This window comes from Haemorhous mexicanus, chromosome 10, assembly GCF_027477595.1.
Source record: "Haemorhous mexicanus isolate bHaeMex1 chromosome 10, bHaeMex1.pri, whole genome shotgun sequence".
Taxonomy (NCBI): domain Eukaryota; kingdom Metazoa; phylum Chordata; class Aves; order Passeriformes; family Fringillidae; genus Haemorhous; species Haemorhous mexicanus.
In genome coordinates, this window is record NC_082350.1 from 24,974,279 (window position 1) to 24,997,906 (window position 23,628).

At 47.8% G+C, this 23,628-nt stretch overlaps 2 protein-coding genes across 4 annotated transcripts in view; both read right to left on the bottom strand.

The window, feature by feature from the left end:
* Positions 1 to 288: 288 nt before the first annotated feature.
* On the bottom strand, positions 289 to 4,725 carry LOC132331912 (interleukin-12 subunit alpha-like). Its single transcript, XM_059855854.1, has 5 exons — positions 4,357 to 4,725; positions 3,419 to 3,526; positions 3,273 to 3,314; positions 3,066 to 3,170; positions 289 to 908 (listed from the first exon to the last, which is right to left on the bottom strand). Exons 1-5 carry the CDS (start codon positions 4,723 to 4,725, stop codon positions 654 to 656), a joined length of 879 nt encoding a protein of 292 aa, XP_059711837.1. The 3' UTR covers positions 289 to 653.
* A 9,821-nt stretch (positions 4,726 to 14,546) lies between these two features.
* SCHIP1 (schwannomin interacting protein 1) overlaps positions 14,547 to 23,628 on the bottom strand; it is a 37,251-nt gene continuing 28,169 nt past the window's right edge. For all 3 annotated transcript variants that reach the window (XM_059855855.1, XM_059855857.1, XM_059855856.1), the window contains exons 2-7: positions 21,627 to 21,745; positions 19,519 to 19,636; positions 18,863 to 19,060; positions 18,144 to 18,267; positions 17,821 to 17,914; positions 14,547 to 15,156 (exon numbers count right to left, since the gene is read on the bottom strand). In XM_059855855.1, the coding sequence (XP_059711838.1) occupies positions 15,105 to 15,156; positions 17,821 to 17,914; positions 18,144 to 18,267; positions 18,863 to 19,060; positions 19,519 to 19,636; positions 21,627 to 21,745 (705 nt within the window). In that variant the 3' untranslated portion in view covers positions 14,547 to 15,104. The remainder of the gene's footprint in view (positions 15,157 to 17,820; positions 17,915 to 18,143; positions 18,268 to 18,862; positions 19,061 to 19,518; positions 19,637 to 21,626; positions 21,746 to 23,628) is intronic.

Consider the following 23,628-nt stretch of genomic DNA (forward strand, 5'->3'; position numbering starts at 1 on the left):
ATAGAATGGAATATCATCGTAAATGAAGAAATATCATCATAAATAATAAATCAGGGATTGTAATAATAAATAAATCAAGGAATATCATAAATAAATCATGAAATAGAATGGAATCTCAAATCAAGGAATATCATAAGTAAATCAGGGAATATAATCACAAATAAATCAAGGAATATCATAAATAAGGGATGTCATCATCAATAAATAACGAAATAGAATGGAATCTCAAATAAATCAAGGAATGCCATAATAAATAAATAATGAAATAAATTGGAATCTCATAAATCAGAATAGAATGGAATATCATCATAAATGAAGGAATATCATCATAAATAATGGAATGGAATGGAATCTCTAATCAAGGAATATCGTCATAAAAATCAGGGAACAGAATGGAATGTCATCCCAAAGAAATCACGGAATGGAATATCCTGAGCTGGAAGGGATCCCCAGGAAAAGGAATGATCAAGAACAGCTCTCAGTTCCTGAGGAATCAGCAGAATAAATGCGGATAAATCAGATTTAGGAACATTTTGGTGCTCAGATGTAGCCTAAATCCCAAAACCCCGGGAATTTAACAAAGCCTAAAAGGCACAACTTGTGGGAATTCCGTGGGCTGCTGGGTGGGTGTTTTGCCCCGGGATGTCCCGGGGTCAGGGGGAGCTGAGGAAGCTCAGCACCCTGGAGATGGTGACGCTGCGGATGCGCAGGGCCTGGAGCATCCCGCAGAGCCGCAGCCGCTCCGGGAACGGCGCCCATCCCAAAGGTCCCGGTGGTCCCAAAGGTCCTGATGGTTCCAGTGATCCCAATCCCAATGATCCCGATGATCCCAATGATCCTGATAATCCCAATGATCCCGATGATCCCAGCGGCGCCTCCGGATCCCGCCCGGTGCTGCTGCCCAGGACCTGCAGGGGGTGAAAATGGCTTAAACCCAAAAATTCCTGGGATTTTCACCCCCTTACTTCCCCCCAGCAGGAGTGGGAAGTAAGGATGGGCCAAAGGGAAAATTCGGGATGGTTAATTTATCATTGAAAGGGAAAAATTTGGGATATTGAATTTATGGTGAATAGAGTGAGGGAAGAATTTGGGATATTTTAATTTGTCATAAATAGAGTGAGGGAAAAATCTGGGATGGTTAATTTATCATTAATAGACTGAGGGAAAAATTGGGATATTTAATTTGTCATAAATAGACTGAGAGAAACATTTGGCATGATTAATTTATCATTAAAAGGGAATATTTGGGGATATTTAATTTATGGTGAATAGAGTGAGGGAAAAATTTGGGATGTTTAAATTATTGTAAATAGAGTGAGAGAGAAATTTGGGATATTTAAATCATCATTAATAGACTGAGGGAAAAATTGGAATATTTAATTTATGGTGATTAGAATGAGGGAAGAATTTGGGATATTTAATTTGTCATAAATAGACTGAGAGAAAAATTCGGGATTAATTTATCATTAATAGAGAAAAATTTGGGATATTGAATTTATGGTGAATAGAGTGAGGGAAGAATTTGGGATATTTTAATTTGTCATAAATAGAGTGAGGGGAAAATTTGGGATGGTTAATTTATCATTAATAGACTGAGGGAAAAATTGGGATATTTAATTTGTCATAAATAGACTGAGAGAAACATTTGGCATGATTAATTTATCATTAAAAGGGAATATTTGGGGATATTTAATTTATGGTGAATAGAGTGAGGGAAAAATTTGGGATGTTTAAATTATTGTAAATAGAGTGAGAGAGAAATTTGGGATATTTAAATCATCATTAATAGACTGAGGGAAAAATTGGAATATTTAATTTATGGTGATTAGAATGAGGGAAGAATTTGGGATATTTAATTTGTCATAAATAGACTGAGAGAAAAATTCGGGATTAATTTATCATTAATAGAGAAAAATTTGGGATATTTAATTTATGGTGAATAGAGTGAGGGAAGAATTTGGGATATTTTAATTTCTCATGAGGGGATATTTAATATTTGGGAAATTTAATTTGTCCTACATCGAGTGAGGGAAAAATTTGGGATATTTATCATGAATAGACTGAGGGAAGAATTGGGGATATTTAATTTATCATGAATAAAGTGAGGGAAGAATTTGGGGTATTTAATTTGCCATAAATAGAGAGAGGGAAAAAATTGGGATGTTTAAATTATTGGAAAAAGAGTGAGAGAGAAATTTGGGATATTTCAATTATCATTAATAGACTGAGGGAAAAATTAGGACATTTAATTTGTTATAAATAGAGTGAGAGAAAAATTTGGGCTATTTATCATGAATGGACTGAGGGAAGAATTGAGGATATTTAATTTATCGTTAATAGACAGAGGGAAAAATTTGGGATATTTAATTTATCATGAATAGAGTGAGGGAAAAATTTGGAGTGTTTAAATTATTGTGAATAGAGTGAGGAAAGAATTTGAGATATTCAATTTAGTTTGAATAGAGTGAGAGAAAAATTTGGGATATTTAATTCATCATTAATAGGGAAAAATGTGTGATATTTAATTTGTCATGAACAGACTGAGGGAAAAATTGGAAATATTTAATTTGTCATTATTAGGGTATGTTTGGAAGTATTTAATGGTATCAAGAACAGACTGAGAAGGAAAATTGAAACATTTAATTATCACAAATAGGGAAATTTTGGAAATATTTAATGATTGCATGAATAGGGTAAAGTTTGAATTCATTATATTGTTATTAAGGCAAATTTTCAAATATTTCATGATAGCAATAAAAGACTCAGGATCAAATTTGAAATACTTAATGACAGCATTAACAGGGTACATTTTGAAATATTTATTTTACCCTGAATAGAGTGAGGGTCAAATTGGAAATATTGAATTGATCATTAATAAGGTAAATTTTGAAATATGTCATGATTGCGTTTGTAGACTGAGGCTAAAATTTGATTTACCAACATTTAATCCATCCTGTGTCACACCTGGTGCACCAGGTCTGTTCGATTTCAATATTTGGAGGAGAAATGGAGGTTGTCCTTCCCTAATTGCTGAATTTTGGGGTCCCTGGGGCAGCAATGCTCACCTCCACCATCCCATCGAGAGCTGCCAGCAGCTGGGGGTCAGGGAGGCTCCTCAGCTGAGCCCTGTAGGCTCTCACGTCCTCAGAAATGCCCTGCATGCATTTTCCCTGGGGAAAAGAAATGAAATGGTCAGGAAATCAGGGGATCTGCTGCTCCTTTAAACACACAACGAGGAAAAGAAGGAGGTTTTTTGGGAAATTTCTATTTACCTCGTCAAAAGTTGATTTTTCCAGGACTGGGCAATTTCCGGGCTGCAAATTGAAGAAAAATTAAGATTTAATGGGGGTGTGGATGATGCATTCCGTGAAACCATGAGGTAAAACTGAAACGTGGTCTGTAATTCCTCTGTGTTTACCCCTGGATCCTCAGCTGTGCAGGCTCTGAGGGTGTTGATCTGGTTCTCAGTGATGTCCTGCAGATCCACCTCCTCAAGGGTGCATTCGAATCCCAGGGTGTTGGATTCCTGGGGTGAAAAGGGAATAAAAAAGGGTCCTTGGCAGCTTCATGGGGCAATTTCTGTATTTTTATACATTTATCTGCAAATAGACACAGTTTGATACACAGATACAATTTCATGTATCTGTGCTCAGATGAACCCCAGGAATGAGGCTCGATGGGGACTGTGGTTAAATATGAAATACAGGAAATCGTTTGGGGACCATCACTGACATCCTGGGGACATCCCTGCCCTCCTGGGACCATCCCTGTCATCCTGGGGACCAAAATTGCTCCAGTATTTCCAGGTTTGGTGTCACAACTGCCCCATCCCTGCCCTCCTGGGTGTCACCAGTGTCCCACCCCTGCCCTCCTGGGTGTCACCAGTGTCTCATCCCTGCCCTCCTGGGTGTCACCAGTGTCCCATCCCTGCCCTCCTGGGTTCTCAGCAGCCCCTGGTTGCCCGGCTGGTGCCTGGGGACCATCCCTGCCCTCCTGGGGACCTCAGTTACCTCATCCCTGCCTGCCTTGGTGCCATCCCCACCCTTCTGGGTACCACCACTGGCTCCTCACTGGCCTTTGGGTACCTTCACCACTTCTCTGGGTACCACCACTGCTCCATCCCCACCCTCCTGGGTACCACCCCAACCCCATCCCCGCCCTCCCGGGTACCACCCCAACCCCATCCCCACCCTCCCGGCTACCACCCCAACCCCATCCCTGCCCTCCCGGGTACCACCCCAACCCCATCCCCGCCCTCCCGGGTACCACCCCAACCCCATCCCTGCCCTCCCGGGTACCATCACTGCTCCATCCCAGCCCCCACATCCTCCCCGTCCCGTCCCGTTCCCCGCGCACCTTCAGCCGCTGCGGGGCGGCGTTGGCGGCCTCCAGCAGCTGCCGGGAGCTGCTGAGGCGCTGGGCGGGGGTGGGCAGTGCCCGGTCGGGGGTGGGTAGTGCCCGGTCGGGGGTGGGCAGTGCCCGGTCGGGGGTGGGCAGTGCCCGGTCGGGGGTGGGCAGTGCCCGGTCGGGGGTGGGCAGTGCCCGGGCCGGGGGCAGCAGCAGCAGCACCGCCAGGCACAGCAATGCCCGCCCGAGACCGCCAGGCGGCGCTGCCCGCCCGCTCCCGGAGTTATTCCCGGAGTTATTCCCGGAGTTATTCCCGATGTTCCCGGTGCCGTTCCCGGTTCTCCCGGTGCCGTTCTCGCCGCTGCCGCTCCGCTCCATCTCGCTGCCGTCGGTCCCGGCCGGGGACAGCTCTTATAGAGCCGCCGCAGCAGCGGGATTTCCCCCCGGGCCGGCCGCGCTCATCCCGAGAGCGGCGGGGCTGGGAATCCCGCACGGCGCTGGGGCGGGCCGGGCACAGCTGGAGCTCCTTCCTCGGGCTCTGGAAGCACAAAGGGCTTCCAGAAAAGTGGGGTTGGTTCGGGTCAGTGCGAGGCACGTGGATAAACTTCCATCGAACCACAAAGCCTTGGGATGGTTTGGGTTGGACCTTAAACATCCTCTCATTCCAATGGCAGGGACACCTTCCACTGTGCCAGGGTGTGCTTGGGCACTGCAGGGATCCAGGGCCAGCCACAGCTGCTCTGGGAATTCCATCCCAGGGCCACCCCTCCCTCCCACTCAGGAATTCCTTCCCAAATTCCCACGTAAACCTCCTCCTCTCTCAGTTTGAAGCCATTCCTACTCTGTTCTGTCACTCCATCCCTTGGAAGTTGTCTCTCTCCAGCTTTCCCATTTCTGTTCTTTATCCTGCTTTCCTCTCAAGGAAAAAGTGCCAGGACAAGAGGAGACAGCCTCGGGTCTCACCAGAGGAGTTCGTGTTGGATATCAGGGAATATTTCTTCATGGAAAGGGTTGGAAGGGGCTGCCCAGGGCAGTCCCCATCCCCGGAGGGACTTAAAGCCCTGGGGAGGTGGCACCTGGGGACAGGGGTGGCCTTGGCAGGGCTGGGGATGGTTGGACTGAATGAACTTTGAGATATTTTCCAGCCTAAACCATTCCATGAGTCTCTGATTCTCTAATGACAAACTCTCACTAGTGAATGTTTGTGAAAACCTGCCTGAGCGTTTGGTTTTGCAGAAATACTTGGAATAATCAGCGAATATTTCAATATTGGCTCCTAATCTTCATGGCCATTCTCAGCTGCCCCAAAAGGCTGCAGAAAACTTTTCTGTGCATTGGGACTGCCATGAAGTCACTGGGATTTTTGCTGTCAAACTGGAAGGGAGCAGGATGAATCAAGAGTTTTATATTGCATTTTCAGGTTCTTTGTATTTTCTCTGTTTCCTATAAGAAGCCTGTGGCGTGTCCTGAGACTTCTTTTTGCCCCAATACCAGCAGTGCCTCATTTTCCAATTTCTCTCTGTGTTTTCCACTCCTGCCCCGTCACTCCACCGTGGGCTGTGGTTTCCAGCTCGTGTAGGAGCCGCGGCTTCCGAGAGCCAAAAGTGAAAGAGAATTTTGGGATGTGCAGCAGGGCTGTTCCTGAAAGGCACCACTTTGGCTTTCCAGGTTTCTCAGTCCCTGCTCCACGAGGTTTCCCAGCAGGGTCAGAGCTGGGCTGGGATTTGGGTTTAATTTTTTGGTTAAACTGGGATATATCCTAATGACATCCTACAGATCTCTCCTAGAATCCTTGCTGGGATCCCTGGCAGTGCCCCAGGCCAGGCTGGATGGGTTTGGAACACCCTGGGACAGTGGAAGGTGTCCCTGCCCAGGGCAGAACGGGATGGGATTTAAGGTCCCTTCCAATCCAAACCATTCCAGGATTCTGGGATCTGAATTCTGGGGAGTGTAATTTTTTTCCCAATGGAAGAAGAAATCCATCTTCTCCTTCACCTCAAAGCACCCTCTGCTTGACCAGGCTTAGCCTCAATGAAAAATCTTGATAATTAATATTTACATTAATCATATTAGAGCAAAAGGATATGTTTTATACATTATATTATATTTAAATAAGAATTACTCCTCGAGCAAGTGCAGTCCCAGAGGAATGGGAAGCAATGCTGAAATGGAACAGGAATAACTAAAGATCTGTGATGTTCCTTTGAGTTTATTTCATGGAATCATAAAACCAGGGCATTTTTAGGTTGAAAAGGACATTAAAGCTCATCCAGGTCCACCTTCCACTATTTCAGGTTGCTTCAAGCCCCGAAGTCCAACCTGGCCTTGGGCACTGCCAGGGATCCAGGGGCAGCCACAGCTGCTCTGGGCACCCTGTGCCAGAGCCTCCCCAATAAATATAATATAGATAATATAAATAATATAGATATATAGACAATATAGATAATAAATATCACATCTATTTTATATATATATATATATATAAAATTTATAACTGGTAAGTTATAAAAGTGTTAGCAGCTCTGATTTTTCCACAGGAAAATATAATTCTACTGCCTGCACGTCAATCAGAAATTACTTTTGTTGGAATTACCCTCCAGGGAAAAGTAAGGCTTGTTCTGGTTTTCTATAAATTTAGATTTGATCTAATGCAGTCAAAATCTGGGGAATCCCTGCTGGGGGCTCTGCCTTCCCCCAGATCAATACCCAAAAATGCTGCTCGAGACAGAAAGGGAAAGCACAGATCAGAAAGAAACCCGGTGAGAAAAGCCCCAGAGCCCCAGCCCTGGGCTCAGTTTGGTTTTGAGCCTGGAGAGTTGAGAGATGAGAAATGGGATCAGCTCCAGCCTTGCTCTTCTGAAAAAGTGGGAATTCCTGGAAATGCCCTGCCTTTGTTTCACCCTTGGCTGCTCTCCCCTCCAATGAACAGAAATTGAATTTTTGGCTTCGTTTTGACCAAAGTTCCAAAGGTTTCCAGGTAAGAATCGTGGGCATCACCCTTGCTTTGAGGGAAATGAGATCTGGGGATGTTTCCTGCCAGCTGTGGGATGTTGTTTCTCCTGGAATTTAAAATTAGATGGATTTCCCTCAGGAACAGGCTAAACCCTTAGGGAAGGTCATGGAGTCACTCGTGACATCCCCAGTGGGAAGGGTTTGGTTTTTGTAGGGCAGCCCTCTTGCCTGGCATTGGAAGTAGCAATAATTTTATAGCTCTAATTAAGCAATAATTACAGAGAAATAGAAATTGAAGCTGCAGGGTGATTCATCCCACCCAGGCTGACAGGCAGCTGTAGACAGAGATCACTGCTCCACTAAAAAATGAGAAAATATCTCATGGAATGGGAATTCTGGATGCAATCAATAAAAGGGATCTGATCCTATTTGCCACACACAGAACTCGTGGAATATTGAATCATTTATTTGCCTCTGGATCATTTTTTGTGAAGCTCCAAGGTCAGATTTATCACCAGAGGAGCCTCACTGACAGAAGCTGTTTCTGATTTGGGTTGGCAATTGATGGCTCCATGAATAGGAGAAAAAAGGGTTAGGAGAAACTTTCCTGGTGTTTTAGGGGCTGCTGGTTCTGATTCCTCGTGGGATTCCCTGAAATTCCTAATCCCCAAACCTCTGCTTTTGATGGTATTTATCAGGGGGTGATAAAATGGAGTTTCTGGAGCTTCCTTGGGCTACTGGAACCTCTAAAATCCTGCCTCAGTCACCTGCATCTCTTGGCTCTTTTTTTTCCCAGTTGCCACCAGAATTCCTGAGATTTCTCCATGATCCCTGCTGGTTCCTGGCTCCTGGATTCCTGGCAGCTCTGGGAGCACCCAGCTTGGGATCCCCAGATTCAGAGGTTGTTTGCAGGCTGCAAAGATCCAATCCCCTCTCCAGGGGAAGGGATTCATCCTGGGAAAGGGGTGAAGCTGCTGGGAACCCCTGGGGCAGGGCTAGGATTCCCTAAAAAGCCCTCAGGGAGCATTTGGGGCAGGGAATTTCTCCCAATGAGTTGGGAGGAGAAGAGGTCGGGGAGAAATTCTGCCCTGGGAGGGTGGGGAGGCCCCAGCCCAGAGAAATTGTGGATTCCCAGAGAAATCTTGGATTTCCCATCACTGGAGTTGTCCAAGGCCAGGCTGGATGGGGCTTGGAGCACCCTGGGATAGGGGAAGGTGGAACTGGATGATCTTTGAGTTACTTCCACCCCCAACAACCCAAACCATTCCAGGATTTCATGGTTCTATGGAATAAACACTGAGGAACATCACAGCCCAGATTCAGGATTATTCCCATTCCCTGCCCGTGGAACTGGGATTTGAGGTCCCTTCCCATCCCAACCCATCCCAGGATTTTATGGCTCCCTGTGGGCCCATCAGCCCCGTGGGGTTTGTTTTAAATTTCCACAGAATTAAGAGGAATAAAAACCTCCAGGAAGCACCACCAGGGCTGGATGGAGCTGCGGGGAGAGCTGCATCCCCCTGGAAATGTGGGAATGCTGCTGTGAGCTCATCCTCCCTGGGCCTGGCCCCAAAGCTGTGGCTGAGGAAGGAGGTGATGCCAGCTGTGCCCGTGGTTTCGTGGCACTTTCGGGGAGCTCTTTCTCTCTCACTTTCAGTTTTCACCCTTGACAGGATTTCTCAGCTCTGGGTGCTTTTTCTGCTCCTTATCCCCCCGTCACCTCCTGGCTGTGGGTGCTGTGCTGGGCAAGCAGCAGGAAAGCAGGGATGGGGAAAAGCAGGAGTTTTGTCCTTGCTGGGGTTGGATTTGCCCTTTCACCTCACACTGGCTTTGCAGGTGGAGAAAAGAAAGAAATCCGATCTTGGATGTGCAGGAGCTGATCAGGGAGATTTATTTCAGCATTTCTTTGATGTACCATAATTTGCCAAGTGCCATTAATGATGGAATTCTCCATTCCTGGGGAAGCTGTGCCAGGCCAGCAGCTGAAGAAACCCAGGAGATGCAGAGCTCAGATCCTGGAGAGCTTGGGGAGTTCTGGGGTGACCCACAGGCACAGAATTCCCTGGATTCCTATCCCAGGGCCATGGGCTTGGCAGGAGTGACCCCCAGGAATGCTGTGCTCGGGATTTCACTGCTCCTCCTGCAGGCTGGGCTCTCTCCTGGCAGGAATTCACCCCCCAGGGCCAAATGTTGTGGTTTTGCTGTGCCTTGGTGAGGGGAAAAAGGGAACCAGTGCAATTAGGGAAAGGAGGAGCTGCCCTAAAGCAGGTTAGAGCTGCCAGAGTTCTGTGGGGAAGGTGGGGAAGGGACCTTGAGTCCTTCCCACTGAAAGAAGGAGTGGGAAAGCTGCAGGAAAGCCAGAGGGGGAATGGATTCCCACTGCCAGAGGGCAGGGATAGCTGGGAATTTGGGAGGAAATCCTTCCCTGTGAGGATGAGGAGGGGCTGGGGTGGAATTCCAGAGCAGCTGTGGCTGCCCCTGAATCCCTGGCAGTGCCCAAGGCCAGGCTGGACACTGGGGCTGGGAGCACCTGGGACAGGGGGAGGCATCCCTGCTGTGGGAATGAAGTGAGATTTCCCTTCCAACCCAAACCATTCCATGATTTTGGGGTGATTCCTGGATCTGGGGAGGGCACCCAGGTCTGCTCGGGGTGCTATGGCTCCCACAGAGGGTGCAGGAATCCCCTGGTTTCCCCATCCCAGGATGTGGGACAGCCTGGGCTCCCTCTCCTTCCAGGGGCAGCTGCTGCCCAGGAGGAGCTGGCAGAGCCCAGGAGATCCCTCCTGCCCTGTGGGTCCCGTGGCAAAAACAAACCCTGCATTTCCTGCAAATGCTGCAGAAAATGAAAAGGGTTTCACTCAAATCCTGTGAGCTGGGCACCAGGAGCTGCAGAGCTCAGGGCATTTCCCCAGCTGGAGCTGGCTGTGAACAGAAATAAACCAGGAATACACCAAACATAAACATTCAGCATAAACACAGCCCAGCCTGGAGGGGAAATCCTATTTATGCCATATCCAGAGGTGTCTCCCATCCAGCTGTGGGGAAACCCAAACCATTCCCAGTGGGCTGAGCTGCTGGAGCAGCCCAGAAATGGTTGCCCAGCCCTGGTGGCATCTCCCAACCCCTCCCAGGCCATGGACACAGGGGCTGAGTCCCCTCCCTTCCCACATGCCAAGGTGCAGGGTGAGGGGTCTGACACAGGGATGGGGTGCTGGGCCTGGGGGTTTTTACTTATCTTTAAGATTGAAAAAAATTTCAATCTTAATTTTCAACCAAAATTTTTTTATTTCTTCAAGGTTTTTTCCCAAGATTGGGATTGAAGGTACTTGAGATGATTGTGTTTAGACTTAGGTGTTATTGCTTTTATTTATGCTACAGTCCTATATAGGCAGTGAGTTCTGTGGTTCTTCACTAACAGGGTACAAAATGGTTAACAATCTTTTGTTATAAGGCTTTTTAAGGTTAAACTATTTAATTAAGAAATTATACTTAAATGATTTTTATTTTTAACTTAATAATTAATCACTTAAAGTCCTCAATGCAGACTTTTCTGTTTAATTACAAAATACAACTCAAACTTATGAAGAAAAAGGGAGAAGAAGGTAAAGAAGAAGGACCAGTTTCTGCTTTAAAACTCTTATTTTGTTTTGTATAGATTATTATATTCTAAAACTTTAAACTTGAAGTTTTCTACTTTGTGATATTAGACACTTTTAATTAAGTAAACAATTGTAATTCTATTGTTATCATCCCATTTTGGGGTCCTTCTCCACAGCCTCAGGTCAGTGCAGTGCTCTCCTGGGAGTCAGAGTGTGCCAGCACAGAAAGTCTCAAATTCTCAGCATCCAGAGCTCCAGCGATGGGGATTCCTTCCCCACTCCCAAAAATCCATCTCTGCGTGGTTTGGGAGTGCAGAGCCCCGTTCCAGCTCTGGTCCTCGCTCTGGCTCACTGCCTGAGCCTGGAGGGGTTATTGGGGTATTCCAGCAGAATTCCCTCAGCACCCAGTGGGACTTTCCCTAATTGGTGTCTGGGTGTGAGCCCTTTGTCCATGGTAGGACAAGGAGCCAGGGAGACCCAGAGCAGGATTTTCTCCTGGAAAAACCCAATTTCCCCAGGACAGGAGGGGGAAACCAGCGGGGGGGTGAGTGAGAGAACAAATTCTCTCCAGCAAGTCCAAGGCACTTGGCAAGGGATGGAATTCCAGCCTTACCTGGCTGCCTCATCCCGGTGCTGTGGGATTCCCCAGCTCCACCTGGGAGAACACCTGGGAAAATTCCTTCTCCCACAGCCCTGCCTGGAAGCAGAGGAGAGCTGAGCTGAGCTGAGCTGAGCTGAGTTGAGCTGAGCTGCCTGGAACAGCCCCAGAGATCCATGTTAAACTGCAATTCCCATCTTTCAGACAGATGAGGATGCTTCACTCTCCATTTAAGGTGAGTTTCTTCCCCAAAAATGCTTCCCTTGGGAGGCTGTGCCTGGGCTTTGCTCCCAGCTCTCCATGGCAATTTCTCCATCAGCAATCCCAGCCTGGCATCAGACTCAAAAATCCACGGAGCAGGACGGGCTGGGATGGGTCAGAACCTGCGGCACTACCAAAACTTGGGATAAATCCTTTTCCATCCATCCTTTTTTTTGACTCCTCCACAGCCACTAGACTTTAAATGATATTTTCCCACTGGGAAGGAGCTGATCTGAGGGAAGAGGGAAGGGCTGATCCCACCAAGGGACTGGAAAAGCAGATTTTAGCCAGTTTGATCCCATTTGAATTGGAAAGTTCCCTGTGCTGTGGGCACACAGATGTCCCTGCTCACCCCTGGAGCAGCAGAGGAGGAAGAGAGCCCTGCACTTGAGGCTTTCCTTTGGTTTATGGGAAGAGGGAAGAGAAACTGGCTGGGGAGAGGCGTGGGATGTGCGGGGAAGCGGGAGGGACGTCAGCTCCAGCCCAGGGAGCCCCCCAGGCCTGCAGGGTGGCTTTGCTTTGGAGAGGGAACATCTGGGAGCTGTGCACCCTCCCGGGCAGGGTGTGAGGCACAGGGCTGGCCTGGAATGGGAGTGGGACAGGGGGCACACGGAGGGAGCATCCCCCCACCCCAAAGTGTCCCATCTGAGCCTGCCTCCATTCTCACAGGCTCATTAGTGTTTCTCATTGAGGGTGAAAATGAAGAGTAAAAGGCTGTGTGTGTGGTTTTGATGGGATTGTGGAATGGTTTGGGTTGGGAGGGACGTTAAAATCATCCCATTCCATCCTGCCCATGGCAGGGACACCTTCCTCTGTGCCAAGCCCTGTCCAGCCTGGCCTTGGGCACTCCCGGGGATGGAACGGCCACAGCTTCCCCTCTTTTCCATGCTCCCAGCCCACGATGGGACCTCTGTGTCCAGGGAGATGCTGCTCAGCACACCCCGGAGCTGCTGGAGAGGAGAAGCCGAAAAAAGGGCAGAAAATCCCCAAAAGGGGGACCCAGACCACAGGGCTTCCCTGCCAGGAAGACGCTGGCTCATAAAGCTCACCCCGGTTCCCAGGGGTGGTGGAATTCCCATCAGCAGGACCTCGACTCAGGCAGGAGGAGGATTTGGGAGTTGTTCTTTATTTAATGCAGCATTTCAGGCTCTTGAGGCACAGGTGGGTTTAGGATGAGACTTAAAAATATTAAGGAATGTTGTGGCTGGAGACCAGCTGGAAAACAATTCCCAGCCTGGCATCCTGTGGGAGAGGGTTTATGCTTTTTTGAGAATCAAAAACCCACCCAGGAGGGTGCAAGAGGCTCCAAGTGGGACCAAGAGCCAGGAACAAAACACAAAACCAAAACCTTGCTCAGAAACCACACCAGATCCTTGTGGTTCAGAAATATCCTTTAATCCATCAGTTCCAGCATTGCCATCACCCACAGCACCCCTCAGAGCCAGAGCAGGATTTTCTCCTGGAAAAACCCAATTCCCCCAGGACAGGAGGGGGTAACCACCAGGGAGTGAGTGGGAGAACAAATTCTCTCTAGCAAGTCCAAGGCACTTGGCAAGGGATGGAATTCCAGCCTTGCCAGGCTGCCTCATCCCGGTGCTCCAGAGCTGGAGGGTGCCATGGGTGCTGTGGGATTCCCCATGGGTGCTGTGGGATTCCCCAGGAGCACCCAGGGGCTTGTTTGCTTCTTTTTTTGTATTTTTTTCCCTTAAAGCTGAGAGCAAACTTTGTGTATTTGGGGTTTTCATGCTTTAGATGCAGCAGGAGGCAGCTGCTCCCTGAGACCCAGAGAGGCAGTGCATCCATGCAGAGCTTTTGGGGTCACACACTGCAAATCTGGGGGTTTTGAGGGAAAATTTAACCTTCAGAGGGAACATTTAAACCCAGCAGCTCTCCCCATGTGCAGGCAGCCCCCCAAGAGCTGCAGGAAAAACAACACCCCAGTATTTTTCTATATTTTCTGCATAGATTTAAAAATAAGAAGAAAAGGGTTGACTTTTTGTTCCTAGGCTGCAGGTGAGGGCTCTTAATCCATCTAATTGCTAAATTCTTAGTAAATTAATCCATCCCTGCTCCCTAAATTAAACCAACCCCCAAACCCCTCCAAGGGCTCCTTCCAACCCTGCCCTTTCTGCAAAAAAAAAAGGGGGGAAAAAGTCATTTAATGAAAGAAAAAAGTGCTTTAATAAAAGCTATTTCTGGCAGGGGATGAAATTTTAATGCAGCTGAGGCCTTTTGCAAACACCCTGAATAAGTCATCAGGCAGAGCCTTGGCTGGGATGGATTTGCCCCCGAGGAAATGAGAATTAAAAGGCAAAAAGCTGCTGGGAGCACCAAGCTGGGACTTAGGAAGGGCTGGCTGGGTTCTTCCAGCTTTAAATCCAATAAAAGAGGGATGGAGACAAATTTATTGTGTCCCAGTGTCCCCTCTCCTACAGGCAGAGTGAGGAATTCCACATTTAATCAATTTAATTTGCTGCCCATTTTTTAACATAGATTATTCTTTTTATTCCTAGAATTTCATTTAAATGTTCAGCCCAAACAATAAAATATAAAAAACCCACCTAGGGTGTGTGTCTGTTGCTTCCAACCATCACAAATTCAGGGCTCAGTGTTACAGAAGGATCCATGTGAAACAGAATTAGGAACTTATACATAAATAACTCTACAAAACCCCTCTCTTCTCTCAGTTTCATGTGATCAGCAAGACAAAAAAAAAAAAAGGTCTTTTGCACATCGAGTTGGAGGATCCACCAGCAAATCCACCCCCTTGGCAACAAACAGACGTGTCATAGGAAACAATGGTGGTAATTTTTATTTTACAGCTTTATACAGAAAACTTCCAACTCTCTGCACCCCACCGAGTGTTAATAGCACACCTAAAATGAATGTCAGGTAGTCAACATTCCCCAAAATGCTGAGAACTGAGTAAAATGTACAGATTACTGAAAGCTACGACGTCACTACGAGGCAGGCATGGATTTTTTGTTGACTTGTATAGCACCGTCAAGAACAGGTTCTTTATTTCAAAACTACAGTGAGGAATAAAAAAGTAGTCAATGGTAAAATATCATCCAACCCAAAAAATCTCTAAACAACCAAAAAATAAAGTTAAACTACCCTCTCTTCTCGCCCATGATTTATAATGTTATAAGTACTGTACAATTCTCTTTGTTTCTGTAATAATAATAATATTATTATTATTATTAAAATGCCTGATATTTAGTGGCACAAGTAAAAAAATTAAAATAAATTAAGAAGCAGAGGCCAATCACCAGACAGAAAGCTTGGGACATGGTCAATGAGCAACACTGGAACTCCCTGGACAGGACAGAGGCAGGAGGAGGGATTCACTTGGCTGGCATCTTCTCTGCCAGGTGCTTCTGCTGGCTCTCGGCGTGCCTGGCGGCAGGAGGGGGCTGTTAGTCCCTGTTTTCCAAGGAAAAGCTGGAAAACCCAACCCCCTGCTCCAGCACCCAGCTGGGAATTGTGCTTTCCCACAGAAAAACACTGAGTTTTTCCTGATCTCCTCCTGGCAGGAGGGTGGGTGAAGGGCCAGGGGAGCCCCTTTGGGGTTTGGTTTGGCACTCCTGGGATTTTCCTGTCCTTCCCACAGGGATGGCCAGCACCTTCACCCCCAATAACAGAGGGAGTAACCTCAAAAGCCCCCAGATAGCACACGGGCACCGCCAGTGCCCCAGCATCCCCAAAATTACCATTTTGAAAGTGCCAGGAGCTGCAGGGAGGAAGCAAAGCACTTCCAGAGGAAAGGAGGACCCAGGAGGTGTGGGGGCACTGACTCAGCTCCAGCTCCCATCCCCAACTTCCCCTCCCCACCGGATCTTCATTTCTTTTCCCAGCCCTAATGCTTCAGTTTGGAATCACAGTCCTGGTGTGCTGACACTACCCAGGGCCTCTTCTTTTCCAGCTCCTTTCATCCCCAGTCTTTGCATTTCTGAATGAAATATTGAGAATATTTGGGAGCATTTTGTATTCCTGAAGCCCATCCCTAATTATCCCAAACAAAAGTGCCTCTTGAGCCTTGCTGCCAGGAGATGGAGCCCTTAAGGGAACCTGCCCATATGTTGCAAGGCTTTTTGTCTTATCAGTTATAATTACTATTATTATTATTAATTATTACATAGCCAAAAACTTTATTATCTTTATATGATGATATATATTATATACACAATATTATTATATATAATAAATCATATTATATATAATAAATAATAGAATATATCATATAATTATATATAATTATATATAATATATAATTATATATACATTATTTATAGCATATTATATTATTCTAATGTATTATATTATTATACATTTATATAAAATCATATAATTTATATATTATGTAATATATATTATTATAGCTATTTATAATATCTACATTATTTTATAGTTATCTAAAATATATATCATATAAAATATTATTACATATTAATATTTAAGTGATTCTAAAGTTCTCCCCCTTTTCCTGCCCTCCTGATGGCAAAGACAGATTCCTTTCCAAGCTGGCCTAGGGCACTTCCAGGGATTCAGGGGGCAGCCTGGAAAATCCACCCCAGGGCCTCCCCACCCTCCCAGGGAACAATTCCTTCCCAAAATCCAGGGTGACAAAAGCTTTAATCCCAAAATTCTGGCAGGAAAAGCACCAGGTGCTGCTGCTGGCAAACGGGGGGCTGTGAGGAAGAGGAGTCCCTGCCTCACTTGGTGAGGGTAAAATGGGAGCTGTGAGGGAGAGCAGTCCCTGCCTCCCCTGGTGAGGGTAAAATGGGAGCTGTGAGGGGAGAGCAGTCCCTGCCTCACTTGGTGAGGGTAAAATGGGAGCTGTGAGGGGAGAGCATTCCCTGCCTCACTTGGTGAGGGTAAAATGGGAGCTGTGAGGGGAGAGCAGTCCCTGCCTCACTTGGTGAGGGTAAAATGGGAGCTGTGAGGGGAGAGCAGTCCCTGCCTCGCCTGCTGAGGGCAAACTGGGAGCTGTGAGGGGAGAGCAGTCCCTGCCTCACCTGCTGAGGGCAAACTGGGAGCTGTGAGGGGAGAGCAGTCCCTGCCTCACTTGGTGAGGACAAACCGGGAGCTGTGAGGGGAGAGCAGTCCCTGCCTCACTTGCTGAGGGTAAAATGGGAGCTGTGAGGGGAGAGCAGTCCCTGCCTCACTTGGTGAGGGCAAACCGGGAGCTGTGAGGGGAGAGCAGTCCCTGCCTCACCTGGTGAGGGTAAAATGGGAGCTGTGAGGGGAGAGCAGTCCCTGACTCACCTGGTGAGGGTAAAATGGGAGCTGTGAGGGGAGAGCAGTCCCTGCCTCACCTGGTGAGGGTAAAATGGGAGCTGTGAGGGGAGAGCAGTCCCTGCCTCACCTGGTGAGGGTAAAATGGGAGCTGTGAGGGAGAGCAGTCCCTGCCTCGCCTGCTGAGGGCAAACCAGGAGCTGTGAGGGAGAGCAGTCCCTGCCTCACTTGGTGAGGGTAAAATGGGAGCTGTGAGGGGAGAGCAGTCCCTGCCTCACTTGGTGAGGGTAAAATGGGAGCTGTGAGGGGAGAGCAGTCCCTGCCTCACTTGGTGAGGGTAAAATGGGGGCTGTGAGGGAGAGCAGTCCCTGCCTCACCTGGTGAGGGTAAAATGGGAGCTGTGAGGGAGAGCAGTCCCTGCCTCACTTGGTGAGGGTAAAATGGGAACTGTGAGAGAGAGCATTCCCTGCCTCACTTGGTGAGGGTAAAATGGGAGCTGTGAGGGGAGAGCAGTCCCTGCCTCACCTGCTGAGGGTAAAATGGGAGATGTGAGGGGAGAGCAGTCCCTGCCTCACTTGGTGAGGGTAAAATGGGAGATGTGAGGGGAGAGCAGTCCCTGCCTCACCTGCTGAGGGCAAACTGGGAGCTGTGACAGGAGAGCAGTCCCTGCCTCACTTGGTGAGGGTAAAATGGGAGCTGTGAGGGGAGAGCAGTCCCTGCCTCACCTGCTGAGGGCAAACCAGGAGTTGTGAGGGGAGAGCAGTCCCTGCCTCACCTGCTGAGGACAAACCGGGAGCTGTGAGGGGAGAGCAGTCCCTGCCTCACCTGGTGAGGTCCTCGATGTCCACCAGCATGGCGTCCTGCTCCGTGTGCAGCTCGTCCCGAATCAGCAGCAGCTGCACCAGCTCCTCGTTCAAGCCTGAGCCGGGGAAAAGGGCCTGAGTTTGGGATGTCCTGGGGAGCCCAGCTGGGGATTGTCCCCAAAAGTGCCACATCCACAGGGCTTGAAATCCCTGCAGGGATGGCGACTCCAGCCGACTAGGCCAGGCCGGACAGCCCTTTCCATGAGGAGTAGTTATATTTATCCCAGAGAACTGTTCTTAATTAAAGCAGGCAGACCCCAGAACAATTAAGCAATTACCACTTACTTTCTATCTGTGAGTGCAGGTCGTTGACTATCACCTGTAGCTGCCCGATGGTCATGTCCCTTAGGTCAGTGGGTTTTAAACTTCTCTTCATCAGGCATTCACTTATATGAGGCATATGTGGCAGCTGGAAAGAAATATTCAATATTTTATTGCATCCTTCTAGTATTTTACCTTTTCCTTCCAATATTTTACTGTTTTCTTCCCAATACTTCTAGTTCTGAGCAGCTTGTCCCCTCAGTTTTTCATCCCCCCCTCACAAACAGGCAGCAACAACTCCACCAAATGGAGTCCAGCCACCAGCACAAAACTGGGCCTAAGGCTCCCAGGGGAGCAGGAATATCTGATGGCATTGGCTCCCAGAGGAGCAGGATCAGGAATATTGGATGGAATTGGCTCCAGTGGAGCAGGAGCAAGAATATCTGATGGAATTGCCTCCCAGAGGAGCAGGAATATTTGATGGAACTGGGGGTGAGAGTGGTGGTGACAGCCCTAGGCCGAGGCAGGAGTGCTCCAGGATGGGATGAACAGGCTCCAGCTCAGAGCATGAGCAGCCTCAAGGCAGCACCAGCCTCCAGCGCCTCATTCCCTGCTCACATTTCTCCTTCCAACCCCTTCTCCACCCCTCCTGCCCACCTGTCCCACCCCTGTGAGCCAGAGCCACCAGAGGTGTGGATGTCCAGGGCTGGGCTCACCCCTGCCTCATCCCCAGCCCCACTTACGAGATCTGCTACCGGCGACTTCTTCCTGTTCTGCTTCTCCACCTCCACCTGCATCTTGGCCATGGGCTTGGCCATAGCCAAGGCCATCTTGGCTTCAGCCTGGAGCTTCTTCTGCCTGCTGAGGAAATCCATGTCATCCAGGGACTCCGACTCCTCCTCTGTCGTGTCTCTGTCCGAGTAGGACGAGCTCTGCTTGCTCTGGGGAAGCAAAGAAGCCACAGCAAAATTTGACCTATTTCTGTGGCTTTTCTTCCTACAGAAACTGTGAAAAGCATGGATTTATTTTTTATCTTAATCCACAGGATTATCTTTAAAAATCACAGTGATTCCCAGCTAGGCCTCCTTGGCTTTACAGGGAAGGAGGAGCCCAGCAGATCAGAAGGTGTTCAAGGTTAAAGTGGAGGGGAACACTTGGGGCTGTAGTGTTGCATCTAAAAGGAATGCAGGAAAGGAAGGGGAAAGGGAAAGGGGGAAAGTTGACATGAAGGCATCAACTCTACAGCAGCAGTTGAGGTTTCTTATCTGCCCCTCAGCATCTGACATTTACTGAGGGCTGTAAATGCTGCTCTGGGTTTTGGGGTTGCTGTTTGAACAGGATCAGCCTCCTCAGGGATGGCCTGTGGCTGTCCTGCTGCAGGCTGAGGTGCCAGACCCACCATGGGTGACAAGGGCGTGTCCAGGCTGGTCTCTGTCTTGCTGTCATCGCCATCGCTGTCCTTGTCGCTGCCGCTGTCGTTGACAAAGCAGATCTGCAGGTTCATCCCACTCTGTAACCTGGGCGAGCACAGGGACAGGTGACACTGCTGTCCCCTGGGGCTGGGAGCTGCTCAGTGCCACAGGGCTTCTACCACCATCTACTGATAAACTGCAGAATTACCCCCACACTGCAGGGACTCTTGGTTATTTTCTATGGTTGTTATTTCAGAATGTCATTATTATTTTTGATTATTCAGATTAAATAAAATCTATAAAATACAATAAAAGATATGGAACATGTTACTATAAAAACCCACAAAAATTATTTACAAATAAAGAATGAAAAATTACAGAAAAACTTATAAAGATATAATAATATATATTATAAAATATTTTGTCAATTGTAGGAATTATTTATTCACAGTTTGTTTCCAAGACACTCCTGTAAAATGAGAGTTTGTTCTGGTGTTTTCCAGCCCCCTGCTCCACTGCTGGATTTGGATTGATCAACCCCACCCACATTCCCCTCCCCAGGAATGATTTTTCTATGGATGCAGGATCAGGGAATCCTGCAGGCTGAGAGAAGGGAAAAGCCCAGGTGAGAGGTCCCAATCCATCCCCACCTGCTGGAGATGGAGAACTCCCCAAATCCTGTTATTCCTCATTCCCAGTGTGCTGGGAGCTTGTATTGCTCCTTGGGAACAGCAAATTCCTATTTTCCATTTATTTCTGTGGGGTTTATTAGTTACCATTACCACAAAATAAACAGGATTAATAATTGTTTATTAATGAACAAGTGAAGGTGGTGAGATCCTGGCAAGGAAGCTGCGGCTGCCCCTGGATCTCTGGAATTGTTCCAGGCCAGGCTGGAGAGGGTTTGGGATAGTGGGAGTGTCCCTGCCCATGGACAGGGAACTGGATGAGCTTTAAGGTCCCTTCCCCAGAATTCCATGATCCTCCTCTGCAATTCCATACAAAAACATGGGAATAACATCCTGCAAATGTTCCTGCAGGTCCTGGAACAGGGAATACTTTTCCTGGGTTATAAATATTAACAACCACCAAATCCTTCAGGCACAGCTGGCAATTTCTGGGGGCACAGCTGCCAAACCCTGATGAGCTGCATTAATTAGAGCCCTGCTCTAATTACCAGACAGCAGCTCCTGGTTCAGCTGTAACTACACACAGCAAAGCTGTTTTCCCTTTCAAATGATCCGCAGCTCAATTTAACTCCACAACTGCACCTCTCCCCTGGAACAGCAGGATTCCTCCTGGGTTTCTGCCTCCCTAAGCCTCCTTTCTTCTCCCATCCCATGGCAACAGGTAGAGCTTCACTCCCAGCTTGGGAGGTGTTTGATGCTTCCCCAGTGCCCTGGGTTCCACCCAGCTGAAGACAAAAAGGACTTTCTGGAGTGTATTTGATGCAAAAACCTGAAAAATCCAAGGGAGGAATCCATCTGCTGTTCCAGGGAGGGATCCATGTCTGGAGCAGAGCTCACGGATGTGGAGGGGAGGCAGAAAGCCACATTAAAGCTTATTTTGTCCATCCTCTGGTGCTTCCTGAGCACTAATCACTTTTCCAATCATTAATCACAATTCCAGAATCACGGAGGTTGGAATTCCCAAATGGTTTGGGTTGGAAGGGACCTTAAAGCCCACCCAGTGCCACCCCTGCCATGGCAGGGACACCTCCCACTGTCTCAGGTACTCCAAGTCCAATGTCCATGCTGGCCTTGGGCACTGCCAGGGATCCAGGGGCAGCCACAGCTTCTCCAGGCACCCTGTGCCAAATCCTAAATGAAAACCTAAAGGAAACCTAACTCAGAAAACTTCACCTCATTTCCTTTATCCCCTCAACACCCAAACACCTTCCTACCCCATGAAAAATGAGAATTTCCCCCCTCATTTACAAGAGCTTACACAACACACAGGTGTTGCATCTGGAAGTTCTAAGCACAGAAAATTCAGGAACGTGGTTAAAGGGCAGGGTGAGGGGTGATCCTGGGGTGTCCCACTGCAGAGACCTCCCCCTTCCCAGGCTGCCCTGGGGATTTGGGCTCTGGCTTACCGGGAGGACAGGCTGGGCTTGCCGCTCTTGCTGCAGCTCGTGTAGAGCCCGGGGCCATCGTCGAAGAAACTGCCCAGAGCCAACTTCTGCCTGATGGACTCACGCTCATTCTTCTGGGCCTGCAGGGAGGGACAGGGTCAGGCTCAGGGGAGGGACAGCAGGGGATGAAGGTCTGGCAAGGGACACCAGGATCAGGCTCTGGGGAGGGACACAGGGATCAGGCTCTGGGGAGGGGAGGGATGAAGATCTGGGAAGGACATGGAAGGATGAAGATCTGGGAAGGGACAGGGAGGGATGAGCTCTGGCCAGGCCAGGGCACAGGAAGGGGACTTGTCCCACTGGCCCCACCACCAGGCTCAGCATGTCCAGCATCTCCCAAGCATTCCACTCTTGGGTCAGCCACAGAGCACACCCCACTGGGAATCCCCAGCTCTCTCCACATGGAACCAGCCTGGTCTGGGTTGGAAAGGACCCTAAAGGGCATCTGATTGCACCCCAAACTTGCTGATAGATATATCCTGGTATATTCCCCAATATCTGTACCTATATCCGCACACAGCCACCTCCATCGGCATCTTCCACTTCCCTGAGCAACTTCCAACCCCACAAAAATCCCTCTCCTGCCAGCGTGCTCAGGGATGGATTTTGAACCATTGTCATCAAATTATCCCTGGGTTTTAAAAGGTATTTTTATATATAAATATAAACACAAACACAAGTATAATTATAAATAAAAATATAACCACAAACACAAGCACAACCATAAACATAAACATAAATATAAGGACAGGAGTTTTAAAATAGCAATCAACAAAATGATTTGCAATTAATCCCTGATCAATAACTGTGCAATCAATGTGCAATAAATGCAAATCTCAGCTCCAGATTCAAAACCTCCCCCTCTGTCTGTCACTAATAGGTCACGTGCCAACACTGACAACAAATTCAGGAAGTTATTGATGGAAGGAACACTTGGAAAGCCTCAAACATTTAATTATAAAATAACACTTAATACCCAATCCAGAAAACACAACAAAAAGAAATAGGACAGGCAAGGCTGGGCTGCTTTCATGGAGTTAATTCATGGAATTGGGCTTCCCATATCCCACCTCAGGAAAAATAAAGCACTTTTTTGTACAAGGAAGTGTGACAAAATGCAAATTATTCACCTAAAATAACAAATGATTTAATTCCAGCTTCAGTGCTGATTATATACATTATTACCCTGCCCATTAAATTGTCAATCCCTTACCAAAATAATTCATTTATAACCTAACTCCTTTTATTTCAAATCATTCAAATAATAAAAATAAACCCCACAACACCAAGTGGTACCAAGTTTTTGGGCTTAGCTCCAGGTTCCTGAAGTTTTACCCAGACCATTCTGGTTTTAGGTCTCAATAATCAATACTTCCATCACATGGAGACAGATTAAGGATTAAAAATAGCCAGCCCTGCTGGGGAGGGCAGAACAGGGGGAAAAATAAGGAGAAATGAGTGAAAATCATTTTTAATGAACTGAAAGCAGAAGGAGAGAGGTTGGTGCCAGCTCCTCGTGCTGCCCATCTCAGGGTGCCCTTGGCAGTGCCACTGCCCCAATATTCCATCAAGTCCTGGAAATTCCCCCTTTCCCAGCTCAAGGGATCCTCTCCCACATCTTCCCCTCTAAATCTGATTTTCCTTGTGCTCCAGCTGAAATCCAGCCCGCAGCACATCCCCACCTCCTCTCAGCTGGGACCTCTCCCTCCCCAGAGCATCCCCACCTCCTCCATGGGCACCAAAAGCTGTTCCTTTCCCACTAAAATCCAGGCAGGATTGGACATTTCTCCTCCTTTCTGGTGGATCTGCCTCTCCAGATCCGTTTTAATGTTGCTGTTCCCCACAGCTCCCAGGCTGACATCTGTACATTTAATCATCATGCAATTTGTTTTCTCCAGCAGGTCATTAATGAGGATTCTCAGTAACTCTGCTCTCAGGACTGAGCTGGGAATATCCCATTTTC

Bases quoted from the DNA above. Each gene is read 5' to 3' on its own strand.
- LOC132331912 (XM_059855854.1), bottom strand. From the start codon at position 4,725: ATGGAGCGGAGCGGCAGCGGCGAGAACGGCACCGGGAGAACCGGGAAC. The intron at 3,315-3,418 runs GTAAACACAGAG...TTCAATTTGCAG, and splicing joins GCACAGCTGAGGATCCAGGG to CCCGGAAATTGCCCAGTCCT. The intron at 909-3,065 runs GTGAGCATTGCT...CACCCCCTGCAG, and splicing joins CTCTCGATGGGATGGTGGAG to GTCCTGGGCAGCAGCACCGG.